This window comes from Molossus molossus, unplaced genomic scaffold, assembly GCF_014108415.1.
Source record: "Molossus molossus isolate mMolMol1 unplaced genomic scaffold, mMolMol1.p scaffold_m16_p_5, whole genome shotgun sequence".
Taxonomy (NCBI): Eukaryota; Metazoa; Chordata; class Mammalia; order Chiroptera; family Molossidae; genus Molossus; species Molossus molossus.
In genome coordinates this window covers 38,802,814-38,822,771 of record NW_023425388.1, presented here as the reverse complement: position 1 = coordinate 38,822,771, position 19,958 = coordinate 38,802,814, and the positions used below count along the sequence as shown (strand labels likewise).

The 19,958-nt window shown below is 43.3% G+C and overlaps 1 protein-coding gene across 4 annotated transcripts; it reads left to right on the top strand.

Moving 5' to 3' along the window:
- Nucleotides 1-1,471: 1,471 nt before the first annotated feature.
- Nucleotides 1,472-19,429, top strand: TNFSF10 (TNF superfamily member 10). Of its 4 annotated transcripts, none has more exons than XM_036242694.1 (6): nt 6,343-6,676; nt 9,322-9,371; nt 9,482-9,619; nt 12,577-12,619; nt 16,707-16,802; nt 18,582-19,429. In XM_036242694.1, exons 1-6 carry the CDS (start codon nt 6,577-6,579, stop codon nt 19,013-19,015), a joined length of 861 nt encoding a protein of 286 aa, XP_036098587.1. In that variant the 5' UTR covers nt 6,343-6,576; the 3' UTR covers nt 19,016-19,429. The 4 variants fall into 4 exon arrangements, with proteins under 4 accessions (XP_036098590.1, XP_036098588.1, XP_036098587.1 ...); XM_036242696.1 differs by having other exon boundaries at nt 6,345-6,837; nt 7,491-9,371; XM_036242697.1 differs by lacking the exons at nt 6,343-6,676; nt 9,322-9,371 and adding an exon at nt 1,472-1,723.
- Nucleotides 19,430-19,958: the final 529 nt, after the last annotated feature.

Here is a 19,958-nt window from a genome sequence, read left to right as displayed (position 1 = left end):
GTTGTCCTGTGTCTCATCTCGATGCACTGATAGTGAGCTGGTAACTCCCTTGTTTCTATGTTAGGAGTGTCAGAGAAGCTGGAAGCACCTTCTCACGATCCACTGAAGTTAGGGTGGTAGGGCATGCTCTATGCTTCACTAAGCAGATGCATAAACCACGTAAACCAGTCTGATGAGTTATGAAGTGTCATGGAGTGGAAACAGAGGCAGAGCATTTCGGTTCTGCTGGTTGGCCAGTGACCACCATGTTCGGTTTTTCAGAAATACTAGTGTCACTGGTTCTAGTAAAAAAGACATCTCGTGTAGATGGCATCCATGGTTTATGTAGCCTGTGGTGACAGAAGTTGCATTGTTACCAGAATAACCATATGGAAGAATTTTGGTGTTTTTCCTGGTATTTGACCACTCCAAATCTGTTTCCAGCAGCCCCTGACTAAGATTCTAACTACCCAATGTTCTTTTAATACATTGCCTTTTCTGTTTCAATTTGTCTGAATTTGCTTTAGTTGCTTGACACTAAAGACCCAATTGAACTGTTGTTCTTTAAGTAGCATTCTCTGTTCATTGCAGCTGAAAGTATCCTAAATGATCCTAGGCTCTGTCAGCTACCTATGGCCACAGTAATGCCCTCCAACCAACAATTCCATGGATTAAAACAAGTATTTATTTACTTATTTATTTATTTTGTGGTACGTGCCCTAGCAGGAACCGAACCCGGGACTCTCTGGTCCACAGGCCGTCGCTCAACCGCTGAGCCAAACTGGCCAGGGCCAAGTATTTATTTTTATTTACTTGTCTGAGAATCAGCTGATCTAGGCTGTGTTCAGGTGACCTTGGCTCTAACATGTAGATTGGATCTAGCTCAGCTCCATGCAAAATCACTGTCTGGAAAACATACCTGCACCCCTGTGTGTTCATTGCAACATTTTTACAGTAGCCAAGACATAGAAACCACCTAAGTATCCACTGACTGCTGAGCAGCTGTGTGGGGCCACGGGTAGATGACAAAGGAGTTCTCCAGATGCAGCCAGTAACTCCGATCCGAGTGGCCTCGGACTGTGTGTTCCTCAGAGGTTAGGGCCTCGGCCTGCGGTCCAGAGAGACCCGGGTTGGTTCCCGCTAAGGGCACGTACCTCGGTTGCAGTTTGTTCCAACATTCCTGGTTGGTCGTGCGGGTGGCAGCCACTTGATGATGTGTCCCTTTCACGGCAATGTTTCTCTCTCTCTCTCTCCCTCCCACTCTATCTGAACAAAAAATGGAAAAATGTCCTCGGGTGAGGATAAAAGAAACAAAAAACAAAAAAAAACATCTGTGTGTTCTGTTCCCAGGGCAAGGCTTCTGGGTGAAATGTGAAATGGGAGCATGTGAAATAAGATCTGCAGGAACACAAGCCCTGAGCGATGAGGAGGTGGGAGGGGTTTCTTAAAGCCACATCTACCCTTTAGGTTTCAAAGACTTTTTCAAGGTGTATTTACCTCCTGGGTTTAGAATTAAGAGAGCTTTAGGGCTTTGAGCTAGTGATCCTCTCTGGGCCCAAGCACTGTTGCATGTTTGTTTGATTTAGTTTGGTGGGCAGAGGGAAATTTCAAGGATAGGAAACTGAAAGGCTCCACCCACCTATTCATGAGTAGTAAGTGCTGCCCTGAGTTTGCTGCAGTCTGATTCTGCCTGCTGATCCCGAGACCATGACAGCTACAAAGGCCTCACAGAGCTCCAGTTGCAGTAAGTGCCTGCTGGTCGTGGTCTTCATAGTTCTCTTGCAGGCTATGTTTTCGGCGGTGACTTACATGTACTTCATCAGCGAGATGAAGCAGGTCAGTACAGTGCTGTCAGCACCCTCGGGTTAACTGCCTCTCCTTTGTCTCTGTTTGCTTCTCTTTGAAAACTCGATAGTGACGAAAATGCTCCCTTTCTCAGCCCCTGGATGCTCACTGCTAGTGCATAATCACTGAGTGTTTTGCAAAGGTGTAGTAAGTGCAAGGCACCCAAGTGCAGAAGCGGTCCCACCAGTGACTGGCAAATGCCAGTCGTTGTTTTGTCTTCTTGCAGAATACATGTTTTATATGAGCACTTGCTACCACCACTCACTGAGAGCTTTTTTTTTAAAATCCTCACCTAAGGACATTTTATCATTTTTGTTCAGATAGAGTGGGAGGGAGAGAGAGGAAGAGAGAGAGAGAAAGAAACATCCATGTGAAAAGGACACATCGAGTGATTGCCATCTGCACGACCCAACCAGGGCCGGGGACAAACTGCAACTGAGGTATGTGCCCTTAGCAGGAACTGAACCCAGGTCTCTCTGGACTGCAGGCTGACGCTCTAACCGCTGAGCCAAACCGGCCAGGGCTCACTGAGAGCTTTTTGCTGAATGCTTTCTAGATTGTGATTCTAATTCTTGGGGGTCAGCATAACTGCATCAGGGCAGGACTGTGTCTGCTTTTGCTCACATTTCTGGGGCTGGTTACATGGCTCCCACATAGTAGGTGTTTACTGAATACTTGTTTTTTTAAATTAATTTTTTAGAGAAAGAGAAACATCAATGTGAGAGAACATCGACTGGCTGCCTTCTGCATGCCCCTCACTGGGGATCAGGCTCACAACCTGGGCATGCGCCCTGACCAGGGATCGAATCAGCAACCTCTTGGTACATGGGTCAACACTCAACCACTGAGCCATACTGGCCAGGTTACTGAATACTTGTTGAATGAACAACCAACCTTGATAAACATGATACCACTAGTACATAGGGAGCAGAGCAAACCCAGGCTCTAAAACATTGACAATAATGTTGTTCTTTTATGTTTCAGGTGTGGCTAATCCCAGTGGGTTTTCAAAAAAATACTTATAAGAAACCAGACTCAGGCTCTGGACAGACTGAAATGCTCTCTTGACACACTGTTTGCTTGTCCTCTGGCTTCAGGGCTGTTACCCAATGCCAGACTCTTCCTCCTACCTTTCTTTTCAATGTCTTAAACTATTAGGTCAAGAGACTTTCAAAAGTTAGCAGGGGGAACATGCACATGTGAATTAAAAGCAGAATTGAGTCTTAGAACATCATCAGGTTTCTCTTTTTTCCTCTAAGACATGGGGTGGAGAAAAATCAGATCTTTGAAATATATTTTGGTTTTAGGTCTGTGGCATTTGTGTATTGACAACAGTGAGAATATGAAGGACTAGCATTCTGCCTATTCCTTGGCCACAGACATGTAATGGGGAATGTCTATAATATAGTGGTTATCAGGTGAACTCACATTTTACTGTTCATTATAAAATAATTGAAAATAAAACTGTCATCCTATGCCTGAGAAAGGTCCAGCTTCAAATCTGACAGAGAGAAAACAAAACAAAACAGTGCCATGGAAATTTGTGTGTTTCTCAACTATATAAAACTTTTGGAACAATGTATGCAAAATTGCTGAAAATAACTCAACTTTTTGGCTTCTTATATATATTTTGACTAATTGTATATTATCAAAAACTGTGAGCTGGAAGGGACTTTGAACAATCCCATTTTATTTATTTATTTATTTTTAATCCTCACCCGAGGATATTTTCACATTTATCTTCAGACAGAGTGGGAGGGAGAGAGAGAAACATCCATGTGAGAAAAACACATTGATTGGTTGCCACCCGCATGACGCCAACCAATCCGGGGATGAACTGCAACCAAGGTACATGTCCTTGGCTGGAAATGAACTCAGGACTCTTTGGTCCCCGGGCCAGCTCTCTAACCACAGAGCCAAACTGGCCAGGGCATGAACAATCCCATTTTTGAGATGAGACTAGAGACCCCCAGAGAAGTGACTTACAGAAGCTCAGACAGGGCTTTGGAAGCAGAGCTGGACCCAAGTCTTGAGGTACTAGGAAATGCTTGTCCCTCCACAGCAGGGTGTGGAGGGTTATTATCAGGGTTATAATCACCCTGTGTGCACTCTGCACCTGCTCGTTATAAGGCAACATCAATACTGCCAGATGGCTAGGAATTGCAAGGCTAAAGGTCTCAGTGGGCTTATCTGTTGGGGAAATACAATTTGTATAAACCTGTGGAGTATAGATTTAGTTATTTCCATTGGTTGGAAAAGAATGAAGTAGACTCTTGTTTGATTTTTGGGTAATTTTGACAATGATGGCTCCCATTAGATGCCCCGTAAAGTCAGCTTTATTGGAAGGCACATTTAGAAGAGCCTATGTATGAAAGAAAAAAGGTATCAGTGTAACTATAATCATGCCTTTCATTCTAAGTTTGTATAAGAGGGTGGAGTGCCGTTTGTCCAACCTTGCAGCATAGACAGGGTGAACCTGTTTTTTCCACACATGGATGTTTGCTCAGTTGGGTCACATTACAAGCTGGTTGAACTTTATGACTGGATTAAATGATTCTTTACTGAGCTGAATCATGCAATTTTCTGTATATAATCAAGTTTTTTGTTGTTGTTTACTATAAAATTTGAAATTTCAAATACAGCTTAACATCTTCCCACTTGTAATTTTTCTTGATTGTATAGTACATATGTATACATATCATATAGACATGCAGAAAAATTAATTGAGAGTGCCAGAAAGGGAGGAGAATTAACGTATATTGAGTAAATATTATGTTCCAAAAGCTTTGCAAAGTATTACCCTATTTCATTCTCATAATAATTATATAAAGTAAGTATAATTACTCCCATTTTATAGATAAACAAACAGGCTCAGGGAAGTTAAATGATTTATCCAAAATTAAAAAGTAATCCAGAAAAAGTAAAGTTCCAATTTTGAACCCAGGCCTTAATTAGGTGCTCAATAAACTGTAGCCATTGCAATTAGTATCGAGCAGTCTCTTAAAGTTGTCACCCTCTGAATCTTTGTGGATGTCTGTGTAGAGTTTGGAAAAACATATTCAACATGTGTCCATTTTCTGTGACAGTTCACAGTTTCTGCCTTGGTTAGTGAAATGTGCAGAAGATAGAGTGAGCAAGGACTGTAGGTGTGAGAATCAAGGAGGCCTGACTAACACTGGATCGGACCTTCACAACTGAGCCTATAGACCAGCAAGCATGAACAATTTCCGTGGGCTTAGCTTCTGAAGTTTCTGTATCTCTGAGAAAGTTTTTTTTTTAATCTTTCTTTCTTTCTCTCTTTCTCTCTCTCTCTCTCTCTCTCTCTCTCTCTTTCTTTCCTCCTCCCTCCCTCCCTCCCTCCCTTCCTTCCTTCCTTTCATTGTTGAAAGTATTACAGATGTCCCCCTTTCTTCTCCATTGAGCCCCTCCTCCCCACTCCCACCCTCCTCCTGCTTCCCCAACCTAATGTCTGTGCCCATTGGTTGTGCATAGATGCATATATATTCTTTGGTTTATCTCTTCCTACCCCTCTCAGTCCTCATCTCTCTGAGGTTTGTTAGTCTGCTCTCTACTTCCATGATTCTGGATCTCTTTTGGTCGACAGCTTACTTTGTTCATGATGTTGCATAAGTAAGTGAGATCATGTGGTACTTGTTTTTCTCTGACTGGCTTATTTCACTCAGCATAATACTCTCCAGGTCCCTCCATGTCATCTCAAAAGATAAGAGATCTTTCTTTCTTACAGCAACATAGTATTCCATTCTGTAAATGTATCACTGCTTTTTTATCTACCGATGGACATGGGTTGTTTCCAGATCTTAGCTATTATAAATAGCATTGCTGTGAACACAGAGGTACATATATTCATTCTGATTGGTGTTTCAGGCTTCTTAGGTTATATTTCTAGAAGTGGAATCACTGGGTCAAATGGCAGATCAATTTTTAAATTTTTAGGAAACACCATATTGTTTTCCATAGTGACTGCACCAGTCTGCATTCCCACCAGCAGTGTATTAGAGTCCCCTTTTCTCCACACCCTCGCCAGCACTTGTTTGAGGATTTGTGATATCTCATAGTCACTTTAATTTGCATCTCTCTGATGATATGAGATGTTGAGTATTTTTTCATATGTCTCCTGGACATTTGTATGTCCTGTTTGGAGAAGTGTCTGTTCAGGTCCTCTGCACATTTTTTAGTTGGATTGTCTGGACAGCTTCACAGGGGAATTCTACCAAACATTCAAAGAAGAACTAACACACATTCTTCTCAAACTATTCCAGAAAATTCCAGAGGAAGGAAGACTAATAAATTCTTTTTATGAGGCCAGCATAATCCTAAGTCCAAAACCAGATAAAGACAACTACAAACAAAACTACAGGCCAATATTCCAGATGAACATAGATGCTAAAATCCTTAACAAAATAAATATTTTTTCTATATTGATTTTAGAGAGAGAGGAAGGGAGAGAGAGAGATAAAGAAAAAATCGATGAAAAAGAATATGGATTGGCCGCCTCTGTACGCCCCCCAGTGGGGATCGGGCCCACAACTCGGGCATGTGCCCTGACTGGGAATTGAACTGGGACCTCTCAGTCATGGGACATCTCTGAGAGAGTTTTATGACAAGGGGATTGCCTATCACTGTGCCATCATAGATGGGGGAGAAAAAAAAGAGAGGGACCCTTCTCCACCAATCTCCATAAATGATCCTTTATGCTATTTGTGGTTTACAGAAAATGATTGTCAGAGACTAATGTCCGGGCAGCAGAGAGGGTCACTATGTCACCTTGAATTCTCTGAGCCAGCCAGCAAAGAGTCCACCCTGCTGACGTCAAGCCCTGCCAAGGATACTGGTTGGTCCTGGCCCACACAAGGCACTACCAGTAGGCGTGGAAATCCACATCACAGAACCTAGGGCTTCTGGAACAGAAGAGCAGGCACCCAGTTCAAAAGCTGTCTCGCCTATCGGGGACAGATGAATAGCACACGCACATCCTGCCCCCAACATGCAGAGGTAGCTAGCGATGGAAAAACCCCAGCCTGAGACACGCAGCAAAAATTTCTCACTTTGAGGTGGAAAGGATGTGAAAAGAAAGGGGGGAGGGAGACATATCACATTAATAGCCATTATTCATTTTTAAAATAACCACAGTATCTGCTTTCCCGTGTGTCCAACACTAGCATTTGGCAAAGTCTGTAAAAGAAACTACCAAATATAATCATGCAAGAAACAGGTGGGCATGGGGAAGGTAGCTGGGGCTTTCCTTCTGGGTTTCTGTTCTCAGATCAATATTTATGTATGAAAATGTCTAAAATGAGAAATACCAAAATGTTTACGAGTGTGCTCTTTAGATGGTGGGATTATGGTAGGGTGCTCTTTTTCCTTTTTATTTTTCTACATTTTGTAAGGTTTCTATAGTGAATGTCCTAAAAATATCTATGCTATCCATATATGATTTTCATCCAGATTTTTAAAACACGACATTTTTACATAGTCTTAAGAGAAAACAACCGTACACAAAATGGTCCCCATGCAGTCTGATCTCAACCCAGTAAACAGAGATCGTGCCAAAGTTAACTGGGAGTGAGGTTACATTGTTTTAGTGGGTGTTTTGTTGGTTGGTTTTGCTTTCTGAAAAGTGTTATTTACTTTTCTATATTTTCTAGGTCGCCTGTGTATCCTCAGTGTTGCTAGCCTTCATTGTATTTGCGGTAACAATAGCGTTACATTAGGGTGCAAACTTCCCTCCCTTGTATATCTAGGAACTTACTGGATTTTCAGGGTTGTCCCTTCCAACAGAAAGTGACCTTCTGAAAACTCCTCGGAGCTCTCCGGCAGTGGAGCCCAGCTGGGGCCCCTGCTCCACATCCGCCCCTCACCCGCTTCCGTTCACAGCTGGCGGTATGTGCTGACCCCAGGCAGCTGTCAGCTCAGCTGGCCTTGCCCCTCGCTGTCCATGCTCTGCAGCTTGCAACTGCTCTGAAGCAAGAGGTCACATTGCTGTTGCCCTTGTGTCACATTCAGGTTTCTGTCCCAACAAGTTAAGTCTGTGAGCCTGTTTTTTTAGTTTCATCAAAACACTGCCTGGCCAACGCCCCACATATTGGCAGAGCTGGGATGGCGTCCGAGTTCTTCTTCCTGGAAACCCCTTCAGGCTTTTTGTTGGGCTCCAGACCTTCCTCTCTGATCCTCTGCCACAGTTCGCTGGCAAGTTCTCATATTTCTCAGCCGCGTGATTCCTCCCTTGGAAAGGCTTCCAGCGCCCACTGCAGTGAACTGCAGATGCAAATGGAGGCTACAGCGGCAGAGTGTGGGGTGGACAGGGGCAAAGAGAGGCTGTCCAGGCCCAGAGCTGGTCACATCCCCACTCAGGAGGCCCCATCTGTCCCTCCACTACATTGACCAGGAGAATGTTTTACTCTTGTAATTAAAAGAAAATAAACATTTGAATGCCAGAGTGTGTGGAAGGAATTAATTAACTCAGGTCAGTGTTTTTGCACTTGAGGGACCTTGAAGGAATGTCCACAGGGCACGGGGCACAGAACTGCATGACTCTGGCTGGGGTCCCACGTAAACAGTTGAGTTATTCCCATCTGGAATGAGCAGGTTTTCCTTAAGTGTGGGCCTGCCTTCATGCTTTGGAGTCTCCTAAGTAACAACAACAACAGGCCATGTTTTGCATTTATTTCTCCAGAGAAAGGCAATTAAGTAGATTTATACAGGGGAAAAACTTCCTTACCCTCAGCAGTTAAAAGTGAAAACTGAAAGGAAAGAGCTTGCAAAGACTTCCTGTTTTTCTTCGTAAGGTTAACCAGTTATCAGCAGGAAGTGTTCTGGATGGTTAGGGGTGTGCATGCGTGCGGGAGGGCATGCGTGCGTGCGTGCGTGTGTGTGTGTTTGGGGCATATATGTTTAACATCAAGCAAGGACTTTGTTGACAACAGTGATCTGCCTATTATAAATGTTTATTCTCAGTGAGGAGGAGGTAGCAAAACTTCAAGTGGTGTTTCAAATCCCTGCCGGTAAATGAACCCCTAGCTAGTGTGAATATTTAATAAGGCAGCATCCCGATTTTTAGTGGCAGTACGATCCAGTCTCTGCCAACCAAGAAAAGTAGAAGTCACAATAATTAGGGTCTCCTCAGACAACCAAAGCTGAGATCAAGAAACAGAACATGACCTGAACTTCGAATGGTTTGTCTGATTTTTTTAGGATCCTTACATTGAAACAGACTCTTCTGCCTACTTTGTGTCTAGGTGGGATTCCACTTTTAGAATGAGATCCATACCATGTCTGAACTGAACAGGACCTCAAAGGTCACCACAGTGAACCACTTCAAATCTCAGATGAAGGACAGACACAGAAGAGAAGCAGACATTTGTTGAGGGACACACAACTAGCTGATAGCAGGGGCAGTCAAGGGCACTGTGCCTCAGGATGTCTGGCCCACACCGGTGATGTTTCCACCACATTCAACTGCTTACTTTTTATTCAAAGGACAAAGGACAGCATGTCTACTTTTATTTCAAGCCCTGAGCTTATCCAAGGTGCCAAGACCTCTCTGAATCTCTCATCAGTTTCTGTAGTTTTAATTTTTAAATGAACAAATATAAAAAGCACTGTGCATAATATTGTATTATGTTTCGTGTCATCCCAGATGCAGGACAAGTACTTCAAAAGTAGCATCGCTTGCCTCTTTAAGGAGGATGGTGGCTCTTGGGACCCTACTGAGGAGGAGAGTATGGACGATCTCTGCTGGCAAGTAAGGTGGGAACTACGTCAGTTTGTTAAAAAGGTAGGTGACCTCATCTGCTGACGTTGAAGGGATATTTAAGATCATCTTGTCTAGACTCCTCATTTTGCAAAAGGGTAAACTAAGGCCCTGAGTGTTTTAGTGATTTTCCCTAAATTCATAAACTAGGAAAAGGTGGAACGGCACCAGTGGGCCCTGGTCAACTCCTGAAGTCAGGTGCGTGCCTCTGCTCTAGACAGCCTCTCCATCCATCTAACCTTCTCACCTCACACTGTGGAAACCGAGGCACAAACAGAGCATTATGTTCAAGGTCACACAGCAATGGAGAATGTTTGTGATTGTTTTTGTTTTTTTTAATCCTCACCCAAGAACACCCTTCTACCCTTTGTTCAGATAGAGTGGGAGGGAGAGAGAGAGAGAGAGAAACATCAACACGAAAGGGACACATCGAGTGGCTGCCACCCACACGACCAACCAGGGCCGGGGACAAACTGCCACCCGCGCACCCAAGCGGGAACTGAATCTGGGTCTCCCTGGACCACAGGCCGACGCTCCAACTGCTGAGCCAAACCGGCCAGGGCGTTTGTGATTGTTTTATTCAGAAGACAGAAATGGCCAAGTAATGGTGTTTTATATTCTTCCCGTATGTTGATCTGAAAGAGAAGAGGAAGAGGGAGGAAGGAACTTCTTTGAGAAACTGAATGTGAAGATGTCTCAATGTACAGTTAGTACATGACAAATTATAGTATATCTGTTTGTGGGCATTGCTTGAACAGGATCTTCAGCAGAAACATTATGTTAACCCACAGTTTACTTCACTAAATAGGATTACACAACTACTTTCAGCTATGTGACATATCAAATTAAGTTTCTTTTCTCAGGCTCTTTCTTTTAAGATGGCATTTAGTAACATTTACCCCTCCCTACTCAGAAAAGTCAGAGGAGAACACGGATATGAAAATACTCTGTAAAGGAGGAAGTACCATGTTTGTTTAAACAAATCCTGGGGACGTTCCCAGCACAGAAGGAGGAAGTGTTTGGGAGTCCATGGCTTGGTTCTCATCCAGAGCCAGGGTTTTGTTGGAGGTTAGGGATCCGGTTTATAAACAGAAGCAGAGCTCACTGTGGAGCCCGGTCACGCTATCACGCATGACGCTATTTCTATGAGAGAGGGTCCGGCTGGGAGCCCTGGAAACACCTGAGGCCAGGGCAGGGCGCGCACTGCACACAGGTGGTACAGAGCAGCTGTGACTTCATCACCCCAAGTGACAGGCACCAGGGGAAGCCCAGGGTTGGGAAAATGTCCCAAGGAACCTAGGAATGGCACTGCAGAGACCCCGAGGTTTAGGGGGTGGTAAACCCACAGGTTTGGGGACTGGGGAGGGGAGTTGGATGCTGGGGCTGTGAGTGGGGAGACAAGTGTTGGGGATGGGTTTCCTGCTCTCCTCTCCCTCCCAGTCTCACATCCTGCCCCGGGGAAGCTGGGAGAGGAAGGGAGGGCGGGTGAGCTGGAAGGGAAGGGCTTTCCTGTTTTTTCCAGGCACCATTAATTACACAGACTATCTCCAGTCAGCATCCTGTCCTCATGACATATATTATCTCCTTTAATTCTCACATCAGCTCTATGAGAAAGGAACCACTGTCTTCTTATTGTAAAAACGTTAAAGTTTCCATCCGTTAAGGGACTTGAGAAAAGTTTCCCAGAACTAGTAATTGACAGATTTGCATCTCGCCATCTGACCACACTGTAACTGTTCTCTATTCCGCCTCCCACAGGCAGGAGGGACCCTTCTCTCCCTCCTCCTCCTTTTCTGTCCTAGAATGAGGAGCGCTGAGACCACCCGCACAGGAAGGCAGCAGGGCCCTCACCGCCTGGCGGCGCCGGGGCAGGTGGAGAGGCAGCTTCTGCTTTGGGATGGGAGTACTGAGGAGGAGAGTTTCTGGTGGTTGCAAAGTTAGCGACACGAGGGCAAGGAGGGCAGTGACGGGCACAGCCCCTGGGAGTGGAGAATGGAATGAAGGGGAATTTAGACGCTGTGTGGGAGCCAAGACAAGGTCTGTTTTGTTCATAGAAATAGAAAGGCTCTGTTTTTACTCTTTCTTACTCCCCCCACTGGTTAGCACAAAGAGGGTGACATTATATTTTTAGTAAAGATATGGGAACTTGGTAAAATATTTTCATGTTAAGAATGCCTCAGCCACATTCTCAGAAGTGACATGCTGTGGCCAGGTCACACTTTGGTCAGCTGTGAGTGTCTGTGGGCATCAAGAGAGAAAAAGTTTGTCTCGTATCATAAGGCTTGGGTTTATCCAATAATTTTAAACCCCTGGACTCTGTTACACAGAGCACTTATACACACACATGCACACATGCATACACACACCCACACACACACACACACAGAGAAAATGAGGTGCTATGTCTGCCATATCCGTCTGCTAACCTAGCATAGCAGTTAGCTCCTTCCTCCTACGCTGATCCAGGGGTGGACTTTCTTTTTTTTTTATCCTCACCCAAGGGCATTTTTGCATTTATCTTCAGATAGAGCGGCAGGGAGGAAGAGAGAGAGAGAAACATTGATGTGAGAGAGACACATAGACTGGTTGCCTCCCACACAACCTCAACTGGGGCCAGGGACAAACTGAAACCAAGGCATGTGCCCTTAGTGGGAACTGAACCCGGGTCTCTCTGGTCCGCGGGCCGATGCTCCAAGCGCTGAGCCAAACTGGCCAGAGCCGGGTATGGACTTCCAAATCCAGAAGCAGAACTTTCCCAGGCAGAGGACATTCTCTGATCACGTAGGGATGGCTGCTTCAGTTTTCACCCAGCTCCCTCCCTACCCAACACAAATTCCATGCTTGACCAACTTAAGGCTTCCTAGGTTGATATCTTACATGGAAATTTCCTGTTAGACATCAGCAAAAACAGCCATACACATTCTATAGTCAATTTTAAAATTTTAGTGAAATTAACAAACTTTATTCATTACTATTTTCAGATAAGATTGACAACCAATGAAGAAACCATTTCTACAGGTCCAGGTAGTATTGTTGTTTTAACTTTCCACTCTCCCCTTCATGGCAGGGGGAAGGGCTCTCCATCCTTCCTTCCTGTTCGCATTTACACGCCCCACTCTGATCCGCTGCGTGATTCTGTTCCCCTTTTTGCATTTGTAGCTAGGAAACTCAGAACCAAAGCTGTGGCCCACCTATCGCCAGAACGTTTTCAGCTGAATCTTAATTTTCCAACATAGATTTTCCTCTCACCGTAATTTCTTCAATTTTCTTCTTTTTAACCTTCTAATGTGTTGTAAATTCGCCATCTAAATCCTTCCTAGAACGTGGCTGAACGTCAAATAAATAAGGGCCCCAAATTTCCCATTTTTCCTGCTTCTGACCATATCAGCCTCTATGCCTTTTTTTTAATGCAGAAACCCCCTCACTCCCTCATCCCTTTCCCAGCAACCCTTCTACCCACCCACAATTCTCATCGTGTGGTCCCCGTGCCACAGCCAGCATCCTGTTCATGATCAGCAGCCTGCTGTTGACCCCCACCCTCTTCAGTGCTATTGTCCAGGCTCGCTTCTCTGGTCCTCCACCTGGCATGGTTCGTCCCTGGCTATCCACATAACTGGCTCCATCTCATCCTCTGTCTCATCACCTTCCCTGGCCACCCGTTTAAGTTCCTCTACACCCTGTTATTTCTGTCACGCTTACCTTGCTTATTTGCTTCCATTGTAATATATTTTTATCTGTGTGTTTTCTGATTTCTTACTAGAACAGCAATCCACAAAGATAAGAAATGTGTCTGTTTCTCCACATCTCTATACCTACACCTAACCCTGTGCCTCAGACCTAATAGATCCCCCACCCTTATCTGTATCATCTTCTATATGTGTGTGTGTGAGTGTATGTGTGTCTGTATTATTTTTTTAATCTTATTTATTTATTTATTTATTTATTTTTATTTTTTTGTCCTCATTGACACCCTCCTCCCCATCCCCCCCGCCCTGTCCCCGGCTTTGTTGTCCATGTCCATCGGTTATGTGTACATGCATATAAGTTCTGTGGTTTATCTCTTCCCACCCCCTCCTCCGAGGGTTGTCAGTCTGTACCCTACTTCTGTGTTTGTGGGTCTACCCTCAGACTGTTATATTCATTATATTCCATATATAAGTGAGATCATGTGGTATTTGTCTTTTTCTGCTTGGCTTGTTTTACTTAGGATACTTTCCAGGTCATCTTCAATGTGTGTGTGTGTGTGTGTGTGTGTGTGTCTGTATTTTGATTGAGATGGAATTCACATAACCAACAATTAACCATTTAAAAAGCACAGTTCAGCCCAGCTGGTGTGGCTCAGTGGTTCAGCATCAACCCATGCATCAGGAGGTCACCGGTTCAATTCCTGGTCAGAGCACATGCCCAGGTTGTGGGCCTGATTCCCAGTGGGGGGCATGCAGGAGATGGCCAATCGATGTTCTCTCTCATCGATGTTTTAAATCTCTCTCTCCCTTTCCCTTCCTCTCTGTCTAAAATCAATAAAGAAAAAAATTTTAAAGCACAATTCAGTGGTAGTGCATTTACAATGTTGTGCCAACACCATCTCTCTCTACACTGAAGGTTCTTGATACATATTTTTGATTGAATAAATACCTAAATAAAATTACTGAATTAAATGTACTACTTTTTTGCATTTGGCTCTCGATAGCCTTATTTTCCCATACTAATGGTCATGCAGGCCTGAGTACATATACTGGACACTTGCAATCCTGGGGCACAACAGCCTGACAGAGAAGACAACATGTGGTCCCAGGATCCAAGTATCTGATCATTTCCCCGAAGACAAAAACAGTAGTGAGAGTACCGAGCCCTCTACCTGTTCTGATGCGGCACAGCAGGTTCACAGCCCACAACAGATGCGTGCTCTCTGTTCAGCGTGGGAAGAAAGATATTATTTTTTTATTCATCTCAATAAGGTGTAGAAATCATGCACTTCTCAGTATATCAAGATGTATCTCTGACAGCCAAATATACATATTTGCAAGTTTCTTTCCTGGGAGGTGTTTGCTATAGCCAGTTGAAAATTTCCTCTCTTTAGAATTGGCTTTCAAAGTGTGGCTTTTCCATATCCTTGCAATGACTTCAAATGCAAGATATTTACAATTGGATTTTGTTATTGAATACTTAAAAACAAAGTGTTAAGGTCTAGGGGCAGGCAAGGCATTATGAATTATTCAGCGATGGAGGTTCTAAGTAAAGAGACACATCAACCTTGAAAGCTGAACATCCTGAGGATAATACGTAATTGACTATGCATCCCCACGCCAGGTTTGGTCTTCAGTGCCATATAGATGCCCACCCATCCTGAATAAGAAACAATTAATACAAAATCAGAAGAAATGATAAGAGATTCTTATTTCCCATTCATTTTTCCCCTATGAATTTCATCACTTCCTCTTAGCTCCCTCTACTGCTGGCCCAGAGTAAGGCCAACTGTCCTCAGTGCTGGTGCAACAGTCTGGTAACTTTCCAGCCCTCTCATCTTTCCGTCAAACCTTACTCTGAAAGATAGATGAGCCTAAAGCACAAAGCATATCTCTGCTTCCCTAACCACAACCTTTTGGTATTTCCATACCCTGTAAAATCAAATCCCTTAGCCTAGCTTTCAAACCCTCTGTACTTTGGCTCATCATTCAAACCTGAAACCATACTCCTCTCATACCTGTGACCCAGAAATGCTTGGTGCATCCTGCTTTGGCTTTGGGTCTTTCCCAATCACAGTAGACCCCAAATCAGCCCATCCTCACCCTGGTCAGATAATTATCCTTGCACCGCAAACACTTTTTTGCGCTTGTTTATAATTCTTTTCTCTTGTCTCTGGAAGAGTGCCTGTCATTGAAGTGATGGGCACTTTGGTTTGTTTGAGTAAGTGAAAGAAAGAGCCTTGGTGGTGTGTGTGTGTGTGTGTGTGTGTGTGTGTGTGTGTGTGTGTATAAACCACAGAACTTATATGCATATATGCATGTATACATAACCATGGACATAGACATCAGTGCTGGGGACTGGTGGGGGGCAGGATCAGGAGGAAGGGGTCAATGGGGGAAAAAAGGAGAAACATTTGTAACAAAAATAAATTTTTTTAAAAAAGATTGAAAAAAAAAGAAAGAGCCTTAGCACAAACCCTCCCTGACCTTAGCTTTCCAATAAATAGGAATCGTTCCCTCCTCTGAATAGTCATCACGCTTTATTTCTATTTCTAACAGGAAAATTTTTGCTTTCTAATTCATATCTTCCCTAAAAGACTGTTTAAGTCCCTTGAGGGTTCTTTCAGGGCAATCGGTGATTAGTCTTTGCTGCCACTGTAGGACGTAGTGTGGTGCTTTGTCTCTGGCAGTATTTGCTTGATGAAAGAATATAATATATTTTTAAAACCAATGTAAGCACACTTGGGAAGTTTGAACTGATTTTTTAAAGAAGTAGTTTGTTGACTCTGTATTTTTTTAAGGCTCTTCCAAAGGACTTGGATAGTAGTCCATCAGTTATTTGTTTGTTATGATGTAGTAAATCAGCAGTTTCTATGCTTATGTATTGATTATCGTGATCAGTATGTCAATTCATGTTTTTTGGGGGGAGGGGAAATGACTGTTGGATACCAGCTGGGAGCATCTATGGACAATTGCTCTCACTGCTACTCCTTTAGAATCACCAGTAGCTCACAAAGAGGAAAAAATCATGACTATGAAATTGGTATCATTCTATGTATAGCTCAAAATAGAAATTCGCCGAAACCTGTTACTTATGCACTTTAAATGATTCAGCAAGGTTACTACTGATCCACAGTTTGTCTGGGTTTTTTTTTTTTAAAACAGCCACAATCCACTTTGTCATATCCACCGTAGTTACTTCTGAGATGCTGATAAATTATAACCCAAGTTACTCCTTATTCTTCTCATCTGAAGTACTTTTCAAATTTGACATAAATTAAAGTAGACTAAAATGTGGGCTGTCTTTATGAAAACCCATACGATCAGCTCCGGAAGGCCAGTGTGCTCGGCGCCTAGCTGACAACCCCTGTGAACCGCAAGGTGGTGGAAAGGAAGTGCTGATGACTTCGTCCATTCTCTTTCAGAAAAGCAAGCTGGTCCTCGGCTAATGACAGGACTTCAGAGAGCAGCAGCTCACATAACGGGGAACAGACGGAGCGCAGCCTCATTACCAGTCCCAAGTAAGAGAAACAACAGATACATGGTTTAAACTTCGAGGAAGGCAAAGGAAGAATTAGTTTCAAACAATTTTTTTAATTAAAAAAAATATGTTTTTATTGATTTATTTTAGAGAGAGAGAAAGGGAGAGAGAGATAGAAACATTGATGTGAGAAACATCACTTGGCTGCCTCCTGCATGCCCCCTGCTGGGGATCGAGCCCAAAACCCTGGCATGTGCCCTGACTGGGAATTGAACTGGGACCTCCCAGTCCACGGGGCAATGCTCAATCCACTGAGCCACACCGGCTGGGCCAATTTATTCTTTTAACTTGTACCTGAAATGTGTACATAACTATCTACAAAATGCTGGGTAGTAATCAGGTCTCAGACTGACTCTTTTCAGAAGCAAGCGTCTACAGAGTCCTGTAGTTAAGTTCATGGATCTTACCATCTGAATACTCACATTGGAAGCCCAGCTCCTCCTAACCTAAACATATGTTTTGAACAAATTACCAAATCAAGCTTCAGTTACTTATACAAAATAGAGATCATCTTTATACAAAGTGGAGATCATCTTTAACTCATTCAACAGTAATGATTAACACATGCAAAATGCTTGGTGTATTCTAAGTACTCACTAAGTAGTTACTTTAATACTGTGAAAGGTTTTGTCCCAAGTTAAATTCCAGGCAGTTCATGGATGAAAAGTTCATTGGAGTGTTTTGAGGGGTTTGTGTGTCGTTTGCGTTGTTTCTAGGCAGTAGCCTTCCTCCTAGTCCTGAACTCGTATTTTATAAATGATTAGCACATTCTGCTTATGAGTGAGACCATTATTATGATATTACTATTTACTACTCATCAACAAATGTGATAGTTATTTCACACTCTTGAAAAACTAAATTTTATTTCAGCTGTGGAAATGAGCCCAAATTTTAAAGGAATATCATATTTTGTAGGACCCTTTTTATTTAGTCTCTAGGTTCTTAAAGATCCAAGGATCTGAAGATCTTGAAATCTAGGATCTCTTTGCCAAACCTGTGCTCCGTCTTATTGTGGACGAGAGCTGCTTCCGGTTTGGATGGTGCCTTTGACTGTTGAGAAAGACCAAGGAGGGAATCCAAAGAGATTCAAAGGAATAGCAAGAAGTTCTGAGCTCTAGGCTTAAGGAAGTAGTGATATTTCTTTTGGTTTTTCTTTCTTTTTTTTATCCTCACCCGAGGACATTTTTCTATATTTTGTTCAGATAGAGAGGGAGAAAGAGAGAGAGAAACATCGACCTGAAAGGGACACATCAAGTGGTTGCCATCCACATGACCCAACCAGGGCCGGGGACAGACTGCAACCGAGGTACGTGCCCTTAGGGGGAACTGAACCCGGGTCTCTCTGGACCACAGGCCGATGCTCTAACCACTGAGCCAAACCGGCCAGGGCTCTTTTGGTTTTTCTATGTGTTGTTCATTTGAACTCAGCAGCACAGGAAGGGAGGCCAGGGTTCAGGACAGAAGTCCTGCCTAGGAAGAAAGATTGTCATCTGAGTGAACCATCCTCTGTGCTGCTATGGTAGATGAGGTACAGAAACATAACACACTCTCAGTAGTTCATGAAAATACAGAAGCCTTCAGATTTCCATATGATCAGAATTTAGAATCCTTGTGAGGTTAGAGGAGCAAGAAGTTTTATATTTGATTGAAATCCTTTGCCACACCAACCAATAAATAGACTAACAACAGCTATTGGAAACACCTTGCTTTGCTACAAACTCCCTTTTGTTAACTTTCTTTCTCTCTACCCTTCCTCCAGACTCAAAGAATGAAAAAGCTTTGGGCCAGAAAATAACCTCCTGGGAGTCATCAAGAAACGGACATTCATTCTTAAATAATTTGCACCTGAGGAAAGGAGAGTTGGTTGTCCATCAAACAGGGTTTTATTATATCTATTCCCAAACATACTTTCGATTTCAGGAGGATCCTCCAACAGTAGGGAGCAGAAGGAAAAACAAACAAATGGTACAATATATTTACAAAGTCACAAGTTATCCTGACCCCATACTGCTAATGAAAAGTGCTAGAAATAGTTGCTGGTCTGAAGACGGACAATATGGACTCTATTCCATCTACCAAGGTGGAATATTTGAGCTTCAAGAAAATGACAGAATTTTTGTATCTGTAACTCATGAGCAACTGATTGACATGGACCAACAAGCCAGTTATTTTGGGGCCTTTTTAGTTGGCTAGACGATCTTCAACAAAAAATATAAAACAGTGCCCTCAAAATGACCTTTCACTTTAGGGTGATATAATGTGACAATAGTCCACCTGAGCAGTCACAGAGCATATCACCCAGAAAGAGAGCAAGCGAAAGGGGAACATCAGTATGAGAGAAATATCTATTTGTTTCCTCCTGGACAAGCCTGGACCAGGAATTGAACCTACAATATTTTTGGTCCACCTGAAGATGTTCCAACCAACGAAGCCACCCAGCCAGGGACTCTCTGGTCCCTGCCAACACTCTCACCACTGAGGCAAACATGATGTTTGAGGATGCACTGATGCGCCCTGGCTGGTTTGGCTCAGCGGTTAGAGCGTCGGCCTGCGGTCCAGAGAGACCCGGGTTCGGTTTCCACTAAGGGCACGTACCTCGGTTGCAGTTTGTCCCCGGCCCTGGTTGGTCGTGCGGGTGGCAGCCACTCGATGTGTCCCTTTCACGTCGATGTTTCTCTCTCTCTCTGTTCTTCTCTCTCCCTCCCACTCTACCTCAACAAAAAAAATGGAAAAATGTCCTCGGGTGAGGATAAAAAAAAAAATAAAAAAAACCTGAGGATGCACTGATGCTATCCTTGTGATATTTATTAAATTTTGCAAATATTACTTTTATAATTAAATAGCACCATGCTAAAGTACATAGTTTTTTGTTTATCTAGCACTCACATTAGTTTTATAGTATCAAGATTACTAAAATTAGGGAAAAGAACTTCTAACCTCTTTTTCATCTCTTTTATCTGACATATCTTACAGAAGAGAGAAATTGTTCCCTTTTTATTTAATATAATGAACTATACCAGTCCTTTTCCTTATGGCTAATGCTTTTGTTATGGATTAAAATTGTCCTCCAAAATAATGTGTTGAAGTCCTACTCCCCAGTACCTCAGAATGTGACCTTATTTAGAAACAGGGTTGT